General features: G+C 36.8%; 1 protein-coding gene across 4 annotated transcripts in view; it reads right to left on the bottom strand.

Moving 5' to 3' along the window:
* Nucleotides 1-13306, bottom strand: part of VPS54 (VPS54 subunit of GARP complex) — a 139392-nt gene that overhangs the window by 48542 nt on the left and 77544 nt on the right. For 3 of the 4 annotated variants that reach the window (XM_086701000.1, XM_025931877.2, XM_025931878.2), the window contains exons 21-23: nucleotides 8405-8512; nucleotides 5770-5864; nucleotides 512-1912 (exon numbers count right to left, since the gene is read on the bottom strand). In XM_086701000.1, coding sequence (XP_086557126.1) covers nucleotides 1807-1912; nucleotides 5770-5864; nucleotides 8405-8512 — 309 coding nt within the window. In that variant the 3' untranslated portion in view covers nucleotides 512-1806. Of the gene's footprint in view, nucleotides 1-511; nucleotides 1913-5769; nucleotides 5865-8404; nucleotides 8513-13306 lie in introns of those variants that run through there. The other variant, XM_086701001.1, reaches the window with a different exon arrangement.

Below are 13306 nucleotides of genomic sequence, written 5' to 3'. Positions count from 1 at the left end.
GGAAGATTTAGTCTTGAAATATTTAAGTATTCACTGGCCAGCTACCTGACACATCTAGTTTTTGCATTTCTAAGAATCTTAACCACATCATTCTTTCCATAGGAATTAAACCTGAAGGTATTCCATACCTTTCATCTAGTTCTAAAGCTGGGATGCCTGCCATGCTTTCCACAGACTCTCCACTTATGAACACAAAGTAATGTTTCTTTTCCCAGGTGAAGGGATGGGGTGGGTAGAGGTAGGGTTTTTCACTTACATACTTGTTCTCCAGTATGGTGGGGTGGAGGTAGAACTTTATAACAAGTTCGCTTTCCTTGAAGCTTTCTTGTTGTCACTGAAAATATTCATGAATAACCTTCCAAATCAGCTCTGCTGGTAGTTGAATTTGTGGCTTTTCTCTAAGGATTAATTACATTTTCTAATTTTTCCATTCTTGTTTTTAAGTAGGCTGCTTGTAATTTAAAATTTACTTGTACAGTATTAAAAAAAAAAGTTGCCTTATAAAGTCTGGTAATTTTTTACAGCTTTATTTTAGACAGTTTAAGAACCAATGACATACCTTAGTAATGATAAAGAAAACAGGCTTTCCTTTTAGGAAATGGAAGAGCACAAAATAAGACTATTATTTCATTGTACATAATCACAACAAGATTAGGCACTCTGACGGGGTTAGGCAAGACTCCCGGTGTGAGGTGAGGCACAGGCACTTTCATTTGTGGAGTGCTGCTGATTCTAATTTTGAAGGTAGGTATTATAAAATCTTTAAATAAGTTACTCATCACCTTATTTCTGGCCGCAGAACAGCAGCCTATATTTTAAAAGTTCCATTTCTCCCTGGTCTTTGTTCATATACATGTCGAAAGTAACTTAAAAACAAAAACCCAAGGGGGCCATACTTCATCTGTTATCTAAATGTTAAAATGAGAACTCATAAATACGCAGAATATATGAAAATGTATTCTAACCATTTGCTAGAAATAAAAAGGCAAAAAAACCCACAAACCAACCCTTCATAGATACTTGTATAAAAATACAGCTATTAAACTGCAGCCTTTCACATACCCCTTCTGAAAAGTATTTAAATTAGTAGTTGCATAAATAAATGCCAATATCTTTTTCTTTAATTATTACTGTGATCAGACTTTCAAGTATTTAGACTATTCTGGAAGGCTTTACTCAGATGACATACAGTGGTGGTAGAAAGATTAAATACGTGACACATGAGGCCTGAAACTTGACATTGGTCACTAAAACAAAAATTGAGTTCCTAAATCCAAGCAATCAAAAGATGTTTATTTTTCATAGAAAGATCTGTGTAAAAAAATAATTTTTCAAACAGCTTTACTTTCATAGAGAAAACTTTCTACAGAGGTTGACTAAGATTTTAATATTTTAAATTGTACCATCATTAAATAAGGTGGGACACCATATGAATTTCATTGCACTGGAAGAAATGCAAAGCATTTTTTAATATAAAGTATACAGAGCATTCTAGTCAACTACAGCTGTGTTACAGCTATGTGTTCTTTTGGATTTGGTCCAAAGAAACCTGAGTCTGTTTCCAGAGAGAATGAAAAATGTTAGACACCTGATCAGTTACTCCTCACTGAAGGAAGCATAAAAATGGCATTCCTTGTAGATCCCACTGAATCCCAGTTTCCCAACACTGATACTTTCCTTTCCCCCTTCCCCTATCCCGTTCACTCTGGGTTCCAGGTTCAGTTCTTGAATCACAGGCATCCATATTTTCTTCACAAACATACATATCCCATGGTCAGATGAGCTACCCAGTTTTCCAGTATGTCATCACCTCTTCTGTTCCCAGATCTCGGACATATTTAGGTCCAAATCTTTAAGGCCTTTTAAGGCTTGAAGATTTCCAGTGTAAAAAGCTACATCTGCTGTGACCAACCTAAACATTGGAGAGAAAACTATTTTTAATCTCACACTCTCTACGATAAAGTAGCAATGCTCACAGAGTCAGTCTTATTCCTAGCTGCTAGACTATTAAAATTCAGATTTCCTAGGGACCAAATGTCAATATATTTCTCTTAGCAAGATTCCTGCCATCATATAGTTAGAGCGCTCTATTTCAACAATAAATATCTTGGAAAGGAATAAACCAGTGCAGGTTGAAATTGGTTTCATAATTCTGCCCAATAAAAAAGATTTATCTTTAAAAAGCATGAAACAAAATAGAAAAATAATAGGTTAAGATTTTTTTTGTAATCAGTTGTCACTAGACTATACAGTTGACCCTTGAACAACACAGCTTTGAACTGCGTGGATCTAATTAGATTTTTTTTGACATAGTAGAGCACTAAATGTACTTTCTCTTATGATTTTCAAAACATTTTCTCCAGCTTACTTTATTATAAGAATATAGTATATAACAGACAAAGTATGTGTCAATCAGCTGTTGATATTAACAGTAAAGCTTCCGGTCAACAGTGGGTACTGGTACTTCAGTTTCTGGGGAATCAAAAGCTACATGTGGGTTTTCTACTTGTGAGTAGTTTGGTGCCCCTAACTCCTGCATTGTTCAAGGATCAACTGTACATATATATGACTAATGAAATCAGGTGAAAGACAAGGTTTCCTGAGTAACATCCAAAGAAGCTAATGAAGGCTGGGATTCATGCATATATATTACTACATATAAAACTAGATACTGATATATAGCAACACGAGATGAGAAAAGAAAGTGTTAACACTTTTGAGCACTGAGCTGTCACATGAATGTCTACACTTGAGAGAACATTCCAGGAAATAACACTCAGATACATATCAAAGCTCCATGCATGTAAAACAGGGACTGGTCTGAGTAGACGTATATTTTGACAAATATGGCCCATGGAAGAATAGGAGACCTTAATTTAGTAGTTTGTAAAAGAGAAGAAGAAATCCAGCTTTAGTATTTTAATGAACACGTAAGTTCTGGATCGCTGGACTACATGGGGACAGAGGTGTTAGAAGCACCCTTAATGTTTGTACTACAGTCTAATTTATAAATGCTTTTGGACTTAACGTGCTTAATGTTTGACCTTTCATCACATGGCAGAATTTAACAAGGACCATATTTTTCATTTAAAACTCATCTAATTAAGATGCTTTAAAAAGATTTGAAATTATACTTGTGATAATATGGTAAGTGCACTGAAACTAACAGCAACAGCTCAAAACAGAAAACCTTTCTAAGGCAAGGTCCCCCACATTCAAAACTAAACCTAAAATTAACATAAATCTCCATTTAAAAATATTTCCATAATCCTATCAAAGTTGAAAATTATTGTTTAACATAAAAGGAAATATTGGCAAACACATAACCAACAAAAGATTAGCTTGAGAGCATATGCAAAAATCTAAAATCGACAAGAAAAAGATAATGCCCAAGAGAAAAATGGACAAAGAAAATGAACAGGAAAAGTGAAATGAGAACACTTCAGTGACTAATGAATATATGAAAAGATGACAAACATTAGGAAATGCAAATCAAAACAAGATACCACCTGCAATTATTAAAAAAATCTAATAGCAAATGTTGACAACATGGTGCAGCTACTTTGAAGAATATTCTGGCAAAACCTAGCCGAGTGAAAATGTACATATGCTGGTATTAACTTGTGGATATACTCTAAAGAAATGATTACACCACTAGACATGCATATAGATCTTCACTGTGGCATAGTTGTAATGGAAAAAAGTAATAACTTAGAAATCTCTCTTGGGGAAATGGCTGCATTAAATATAGTTGATTCAAGTGGGAGAAATGTCAAAAAATGGACAACTCCTATCAAATAGATAAACCAGTAACAATGCTGAGTGGAATAAAGTAAGCAGCACATGCACAATATACCATGTAAGTTTATAAAACAGTGCTACATATTTTTTTTAAGATCTAGAGATAAGGAGAAGGACTTAAAAATGTAGGCCAAATTTATTAGAAATATTGACTAAGGTTGGGGAAAGAGAATGGGACTGGAGATGGGAGCCAGGGATACTTCAATTTCATTTGAAATGCCATTTTTTTTAAAACATTATGAACATTTTTCCAAGCGAAATGATAAATGTTAATGATTAAGTAGCAGCAATACAAATATTTTCTTTACGTCTGTATTTTTAAAATGTCTGAAATAAAAAAAATTCCATTTAAAAAACAGGGCTGGGGAGAAGGAAGGTAGCAAGTAACTGCTTAATGGGTACAGGGTTTCTTCTTGGGTTTTTTTTTTAAGCTTTGATCTTATTTTATTATCTGACTGGACAACTAGACAACAGGAACTAGAACACACTTGTGAATGCACTAACTGCTACTGAATTGTTAACTGCAAAATGGTTAATTTTATGTGAATTTCATCTTGAAAAAAAAAAGTACATTTTTAAAGCCATTCCAGGAACAAAAATTACTTATAAACAGGTAGTTTATTATGTCTTTTGCTAGAGTCTAGAGGTCAATTTTCAGGGAATTCTATCTTTCAAGGAATCACTCACAAGACATGAACTGACTTACACAGAATTAGTGTCTTTAAAAGTGTATGACAGTGAAGATCTCTAGGTTGGTAAGACCCCCAAATAGCTATATTAACAGAGAAAATAATAGGTAATGAGTTAGCTTCAATGCTTCAGAACTACTGGTCAGAAAAACCCATGAACGAACCAACCCAGACTTAGCTATGGGAATAAAAATAGAAGGCTATGGGTCGAGTAGGCTTAAAAGTACTAGTTTTTTAAAAATAGTCTCTGAGACATATTTGGTATTCATTAAACTGTCCTTGAACTTTTCTGTGGCTCTGAAACTTTTGAAAACAACAATTCTTAAAAAAAAAAAAGAAAAAGAAGAACCAGGTAATAATTAAGGGAGAGAATCAGATTGTTGCATAAAACTAACTCAGCGTGGCCAACACATTCAGTATTATGAAGCTCCCAAATATTTTTTGCAAAATCAATTCAGTGTACTTGTTTTGTTGGACAGGGCCAATTTCTGACTCCAAAATGCATTTTTTCATTTGTTCCTATAAGTTTGAAATTGAAGCCCAAAACTTAATGTTTTATTCCTAAAATCCACAGAACAGGTAACACACTGAGAAAATCATATTAGGATGTAGCTTCATGATCAGTGCTTTTGTATTTTATATAATTTTTCCCCATATCTTTATGTTCTTCACAAAAATTTTGTGATGGTACTTTTTACCATCATCCCTATTTTCAAATCCAAGAAAATAAAAGTGCAAAAATAAAAGTGATTTACCTAACGTCACACAACTAGTAAGTGGCAGAACTTAACCCAAGTTTTCTGATTCTAAATTGTTTTGTATAACTAAAATATTTCACTGATAGTACATATAATTTGTTCAAAAGCTTACAATAAAAATGTACATACACACACATTTTTTTGTAACCTTATGAAAGTTACAGAAGATTTTATCCTTCTCATTTTATAAATAAGGCAGAAGTTAAGTGGACCTTCTCATGGTCACACAGCTACAAAGTAGGACTTTGAGTCCTGTCTGGATACAGGGAGACTACTGCATAAGGATGTGCTACTGACCCACACTACCTCAAAACAGACATATAAGTAACTGACCACTTATAAAATACTTTAATGTAGATAGACAAGTTGATATAGATGTCCTCTCCACAGAGGAAAAAGTTGCTGATTTTACCATGGTGCAGATCTGGCAAGATTATAATGGAAAAGGACAGCATAATGAATAAAAACCAATCAGGCAATCCAATACTGGAGCATGTAGTAAAAATATGTTGAAAACATACCCATTTTGAGGTCCTCCATCATTTATCACATTTAAATGAGATAACTGTTTTTTCAAGTGGAGTTTATAACTTGCATTAATTCTTAAAAATAACATCTGGAAAAGAAGTAATATGGTTTCTTAAAGCTCTTTTGAATACGCATCTGAGTCATCAGTATCAAATCAATATTATTTGGAAAAAATATATTTATTTATTTATTTTGAGAGAGAGCACGAGCAGACGAGGGGCAGAGAGGGGGAGAGAGAATCCCAAGCAGGCTCGGTACTATCAGTGCGGAGCCCGACATGGGGCTCGAACTCCTGAAACTCGAGATCACGACCTCAGCTGAAATCAAGAGCTGGACGCTTAACCAACTGAGCCACCCAGGAGAAAATATTTTTTAAAAATCTTTGCTTTGGATATACTTTTAAGATGCTACTCTGAAGGTATGTAGTTGCTATTTTAGTACAGTTTTCTCTATACTTGGATAAAACCTCTTTTTCTTATCAGCAGTACTTCTTTTAGTGATATGATTTATCACTGCCTTTCTGCTCCTTTGAAGTCCTCTGGGATATATAACTGGGATCAACCAAGCCAGGTATAAAGAAATGGGAGAATTCTGCAGTATATTAAATAGGAACTTCAAGACAAAACAACAAAGTCACAATGGTAGAGGCAAAGATACTTTCATCCTTCTAAATTGATAAAATTACTTCAAAGTATTTTACTGCTCCTGCATGCAGAGTTTTGATTCAATGGCCCAATACTTCTGTGGGAAATACCTGACCTGAAATTATATACAGTTAATCTTTGGAAATGATTTTGTGGGGGCGCCTGGGTGGCTCAGTCGGTTGGGCGTCCGACTTCGGCTCAGGTCATGATCTTGCGGTCCGTGAGTTCGAGCCCCGCGTCGGGCTCTGTGCTGACCGCTCAGAGCCTGGAGCCTGTTTCAGATTCTGTGTCTCCCTCTCTCTCTGACCCTCCCCCCGTTCATGCTCTGTCTCCCTCTGTCTCAAAAATAAATAAATGTTAAAAAAAAAATTTTTTTTAAAAAATGATTTTGTGGAGTAACATGTTTTCTATGGGAGGAAATATATATAAAGGCACCTATGGAATTTTATGGAATTACTGGTATTCATGTGACAATACTGACATAAAAATCTAATTCTTGCCCAGCTTTGATAAGAGTTCCCTTTAAATTATGATGCAGATTAAAAAATATATATATGAAATACCACCTATATGCCCAGCTCCTTGACCTGGCCATAATTAGAACTCAGATTGACAAATCCAAAAAGTGAGAATGTCAGAGGTGAGATCTTATACTTGGAATGAGAAGGATGGCTTGGCTAGGAAGAAATAAGGAAAAAAAAAGAGAGACCCAAGTGGGTGCTCCATATCTTATGGCTCCTCCTCAATCCTCAGTGGGCCTCAAAGGAGTTGGATGATATTTAATCATGACATTGGAATGATTAATGAAAACCTAGGGAAGCATGCAGAAAAACAGGTACTGTCAGATGGAAGTCTGAGGTGGTATGGGAAAGGAAACCACCAGGAGAAAGAATAGGCAAAAGACCCTAATTTGCTCCCAGATACCATTTCTATATACTCAACCAATTAGAGGCAAACTCAAATAAGAAACTTGTTTGAAGAGCAAAAATTCCAGTGAAAGTTAAGCTCATTAGTCATACAACTAAGCTTATATTCCAACACTGTATCATTCTACAACTGGGCTCAAATGAGATAGCCTCGTATAGAGGGAACAAGCTAAGGTGGGTAAAGAAGACTGGAGGGGCGCCTGGGTGGCTCAGTCAGTTAAGCATCTGACTTCAGCTCAGGTCATGATCTCATGGTTTGTTCATACGGTTCAAGCCCCGTATCAGGCTCACTGCTATCAGTGCAAAACCTGCTTAGGATCCTCTGTCCTCCTCTTTCTCTGTCTCTCCCCAGCTCACTCACACTCTCTCTCAAAAATAAATATACATTAAAAAAAAAAAAGATTGGGGAAAAAATACTGGAATCTTTAAAGTATCAGGAGAGGGAAACAAAGCAAGTAGAGGGGATGGGGTAGAAGTGTAGGTGAACAATGGAGAAAACTCTGATAACACTTTTGTAGGGGAAGACAGTAGGGACAAGGAGTGGATATTTCATAGGTGAGAGGTGCCAAATTTTACTATTTTCCTGGTTTATGCATACTAAGATCATTTATGTTGATCTAACAAAAATAAGGTATACTGACTGAGTTATTTCATGTGTCCTCTCATTATTAATTCTATCACTAATTCCTTCACTATCCCATTTGGATTATAATAACAGCAACATACTTTACTATTGATAAATGCCAACTCTGATTTTCAAACTGATACTATAATGAATGACGTAAGTAGAATCTGGGATCTCTATACTCAATGGACAAAATATCTGTTTTTTATAATTGCTGACCATATAGCAGAGCAATTATTGCTCTGGCCTGTCAGAGCTAGAGGCACTTTGAAATCAGACATTTATATTCACATTTCACAGGTTAATATAACAGCTGAAAAAATAATCATATCGGAAAAATGAACTTAACTGTACCAAAAGTATATAAAAAACACTCCAATTCTGTATGCATATGTTATGTATAAAAAAAGTAGTTTTAGGAATTACTACTCACTTGTGTTTGTTCTTCTGGAAGAAGATCAAATATAGCTTCATGCATTTTTGCCATTTGCTTACAAATATTCCTGAAACAGGCAGAAGGAACGGGAGCTTTCACCTCATACTGGCAGAGAAAAACAATGAGAATTATGTTCATGTCCTCTGGATTGTTAATTGTCTCCAGTGTTTCCTAAAACATATGTTTTTGGCCCATGTTACATGTCTAACTCTGGTATAGTTGAAACTTACACTTCAACCGTGATCTGTGCTACTCATGCATATCTCAAGAACTTTTCATTAACTATCCTAATCTAATCTAAGAAAGCCATAATAATTTAGTGGCTAAGAACACAGGCTGCTTCCCTTCTTAAGATAGACTGCTTGGGTAGGGCGCCTGGGTGGCGCAGTCGGTTAAGCGTCCGACTTCAGCCAGGTCACGATCTCGCGGTCCGTGAGTTCGAGCCCCGCGTCAGGCTCTGGGCTGATGGCTCAGAGCCTGGAGCCTGTTTCCGATTCTGTGTCTCCCTCTCTCTCTCCCCCGTTCATGCTCTGTCTCTCTCTGTCCCAAAAATAAATAAATATTGAAAAAAAAAAAAATTAAAAAAAAAAAGACTGCTTGGGTTCAAATCCTAGCTCTTTAGATGGTTAGCTAATGCTGGGCAAGTTACTTCATTTCTATCTCAAAGGGCTTTCTGTGAGGACTTAAAAAGGTGACTCATAAGAACACAAAACAGTGCTTAATACAAAGTGCTCAAAAAATGTTAGCTACCAATCTGGCTCAATATACAATGACGTGAATCTTTAAAGTAGGCCTTCTAGGGGCTCCTGGATGGCTCAGTCGGTTAAGCGTCCGACTTCAGCTCAGGTCATGATCTCACGGTCCGTGAGTTCGAGCCCCGCGTCGGGCTCTGGGCTGATGGCCTGCTTCGGATTCTGTGTCTCCCTCTCTCTCTGCCCCTCCCCCGTTCATGCTCTGTCTCTCTCTGTCTCAAAAATAAATAAACGTTAAAAAAATTAAAAAAAAAAAATAAAAATAATAAAGTAGGCCTTCCAAATTAAGAGATTATTTTTTAAAGATGATTTTAAGAATGTGTCAACATGATCATATCCGAAACCAATAGGACTCTGGTATCAACATTTTCTTTTTCTTTTATAGGTAAGCCAATAAAGTAATCATATTTACTTTAAAGATGGTAAAGGAAGACTTTTTCAGCAATGACCTATACTGAAAATTTAAACTTAGGTAAATTCATTTTAACTATTCTTACATTTGGAACAATATACTGGTATCATTCAAACAGCCATCTTTGGCCCATATCTTATAATTCACAGCTTAAATTATATACTATTTTTATTTATAAGACAAATCTGGGCTAAATAATGTACTAATCTTACATAGTTATTAAAATGATAAGTTCCAATATATTGCTCTTAAAAGAACCATGCAGAAGTCACCACATGACTGGACCAAGATCAGCAAAGTTGTGACCAACCTAATGGTTTACCTTTCTTCAGCCTGGAAATACAAAAATCCCCTTATCTTCTATTTTTTTTATTAATAATAACGATATAATTCACACACAATAAAATTCACCCTTTTCAAGTGTACAATTAACTGGTTTTTAGTAAACTCATAGTTATAAAACCATTACCACTAACTTCCGAACATTCTCCTCACCCCAAAAGAAACCCATAACCTTTCACAGTCACTCCCATTCCTCCCTCCCTGAGGTTGCTCCTGACAAGCACTAATCTCTATAAATGTACTCCTATAACACATGGCTTTTTGTGACTAGCTTTTTTCACTTAGCATAATGCTTTCAAGATTCATCCATGTTGTAGGGCGCCTGGGTGGCGCAGTCGGTTAAGCGTCCGACTTCAGCCAGGTCACGATCTCGCGGTCCGTGAGTTCGAGCCCCGCGTCAGGCTCTGGGCTGATGGCTCAGAGCCTGGAGCCTGTTTCGGATTCTGTGTCTCCCTCTCTCTCTGCCCCTCCCCCATTCATGCTCTGTCTCTCTCTGTCCCAAAAAAAATAAATAAACGTTGAAAAAAAAAAAATTTTAAAAGATTCATCCATGTTGTTGACATGCATCAATACTTCATATTTTAAATGGCTGCATGACATTCTATTGCATGAATATACCACAGTTTATCCAATCATCTATTGATGGACATTTGGTTTCTTTCTACTTTTTGGCTATCAGTAATGATGCTATGAACATTCATGTACTGGTTTTTGTGTGGACAAATGTTTTCAATTCTTTTAGGTGTATACCTAGAAGTGGAATTACTGGGTCATATGGTAACTTTATATCTAATCTTCTTAGAAAATGCCAAATTTTTTTTAAAACCCTACCCAGATATGAGGGTTCCAATATCTCCATATCCTCACCAACACTTGTTACTGTCCTTTTATTTAGGCATCCTAGTAGTTATGAAGTAGTTACCTCGTTATGGTAACATCCCCTTATTTTACTACTACCCTGTACTGAATAGTATCTGCCCAAATTCATGTTTACTCTGAACTTTATAAGGTCATACTGGATTAGAGTGGGCACTAAATCCACTGACTGATGTCCTTATAAAAGAAAGGAGAGGCACTTGGGCGACTCAATTGGTTAAGAGTCCTACTTCGGCTCAGGTCATGATCTCACGGTTTGTGAGTTCAAGCCCCACGTAGAGCTCTGTGCTGACTGCTCAGAGCCTGGAGCCTGCTTCAGATTGTCTCTCTCTCTGCCCCTGTCTCCCTCTCTCTCTGCCCCTCACCTGTTCACGGTCTGTCTCTCTCTCTCTCTCTCAAAATAAACAAACATTAAAAATTTTTTAATGAAAAAAATTAAGGAAATTTAGAAAGACACACAGAAGGAAAATGGCCACATGAAGACAGAGGTAGAGATTGAAATGGAGCATCTATAAGCCAAAGAATGCCAACAGAGAATGAGAGCAGGCACCAGAAACTAGAAAGAGGCAGGGAAAGACTCTTTGCTAGAACCTTCAGAGGAAGCATGGCCGACAACACTTTGATATAGGACTTCTAGCTTTTAGAATTATGAAAGAATAAATTTCTGTGGTTTTAAGCCACTTGGTCTGTGGTAATTTGTTTTGGCAGCTCTGGGAACCTAGTACACCCCCAAAACCTTCCTTCACACCTAAAGATGAACCTTGCTTTCCCTAAAGATACCATTCTTTTTTTTTTAATTTTTAAAAAAATGTTTATTTATTTTTGAGACAGAGACAGAGCATGAAGAGGGGAGGGTGAGAGAGAGAGAGAGAGAGAGAGAGAGAGAGAGACAGAATCTAAAACAGGCTCCAGGCTCTGAGCTGTCAGCACAGAGCCCAATGCGAGCCTCGAACCCACGAAACACGAGGTCGAAGCAGGGCTCGAACTCATGGACCGCGAGATCATTACCTGAACCGAAGTCGGACGCTTAACCAACTGAGCAACCAGGCGCCGCCCTAAAGATACTATTCTTTCCATCTAACCTTCACCATCATATTTCTTCAGTCACTGAAACTTGATACCATATTCTTTATTCTCAACCCTTAAAATTTGATTCTTGCCACCACCCAAACCACCTTCTTCCACTATTAACAATCTTCTGAAATTTCTTTCTGCCAAAATCACTAAAGACATCCGAACTTCCAAATTTAGTAACTTTTCTACTTCTGCTTCCTCACTACTCTGCAGTATTCACATACCTTCACGCTTGAAACACAGTCCTTGTGTGACACAATGTTTTCCTGGTTCCTTCCTCCCCTCCTGGAGGAAAAAGATGTCTCCTATCTCCTAAGTGCAAAGCTTCTTCCGTGTTAAGCCCCCTCATTTTCCCTTCTTTCTCTCCTATCAATCTCATTCAATCTAACAGCTTCTAATTTATCTCTAATCCAGAACCACTTTATTAAGTCACACATTTCCTAAATGTTCCATACCATAACTGAGTTTACTATAAGCTTTCCCAAACCTGCCTCTTTCCTGTTTCAATTACTATTGCTGTTATTACAATCCTCCTGCTCACACAGGAGGATCTCCAACTCAGTTTTTATTCCTCCTTCTCCTTGGTTCCTTATATTGAATTGGTGACTAAGTGCCATCAAATGTACTTTCAGAGTATTTTGCACATTAATACTCTAGGTCAGAGTTTCTCAACCTCTACACTACTAACATTTCGGCTACATCATTCATTGTTGCGAGTGCTGTCCTGTGTATTATAGGATGTTCAGTACCAGTATCAGCCCACTCCCCAAACTCTGACAACCAAAAATATCCCAACACTTCTGAATATCCTCTGGGAACAAAACTGTCTCAGTTGAGAAACATTGCCCTAGGTGAGGTCTTCAATACTTATCTGAAAAAATATACTAGCATTTTAATGAGTCCAATTATAAGGTCAACAAACATTAAATAAAGCTGCTTGGTACACAGTAACTTCTGGATAAGTATTTTCTTAGATGTGTATGTATATGTACATATATGTATGTATATATGTACATATGTATGTATATGAGTATATGGACCTACATATGAGAATACGTATGCTGGAATGAATGTGTCAGATACTACAATAGTTGGAGTGTACAAAGATGAATCAGAGACAGGGAGCTTTGGGGAGCTGCCTAAAAGCTGGTTGGTGTTCCAGAAAGTGGACATTGCATGCTACAGGAACACGGATGAAGGACATTTAGGCAATAGTGGAGGTGGCTTCCGGAGCAGCACACCTGGGCTGCTGAGTCTTCAAATGATAACAATTACGTGAAACTATTCCAAACAGAAGACATTTCATATCACCTCAAATCCATTCTACATACTATCTGATAAGTCCTTCTGAAGTGCAATTCTAATCAGGTGATTTGTTAGTTTAAAAACCTTGGGGTTCTACTTCTGTTTAAAATTTAGAAAGCTGTAAGACAATGTTCTACT

This window comes from Puma concolor, chromosome A3 (genome assembly GCF_028749965.1).
Source record: "Puma concolor isolate L17-30 chromosome A3, mPumCon1.1.hap2, whole genome shotgun sequence".
Lineage (NCBI taxonomy): Eukaryota > Metazoa > Chordata > Mammalia > Carnivora > Felidae > Puma > Puma concolor.
The sequence above is the reverse complement of the archived record's forward strand: the minus strand, read 5'-3'. Positions and strand labels throughout refer to the sequence as shown.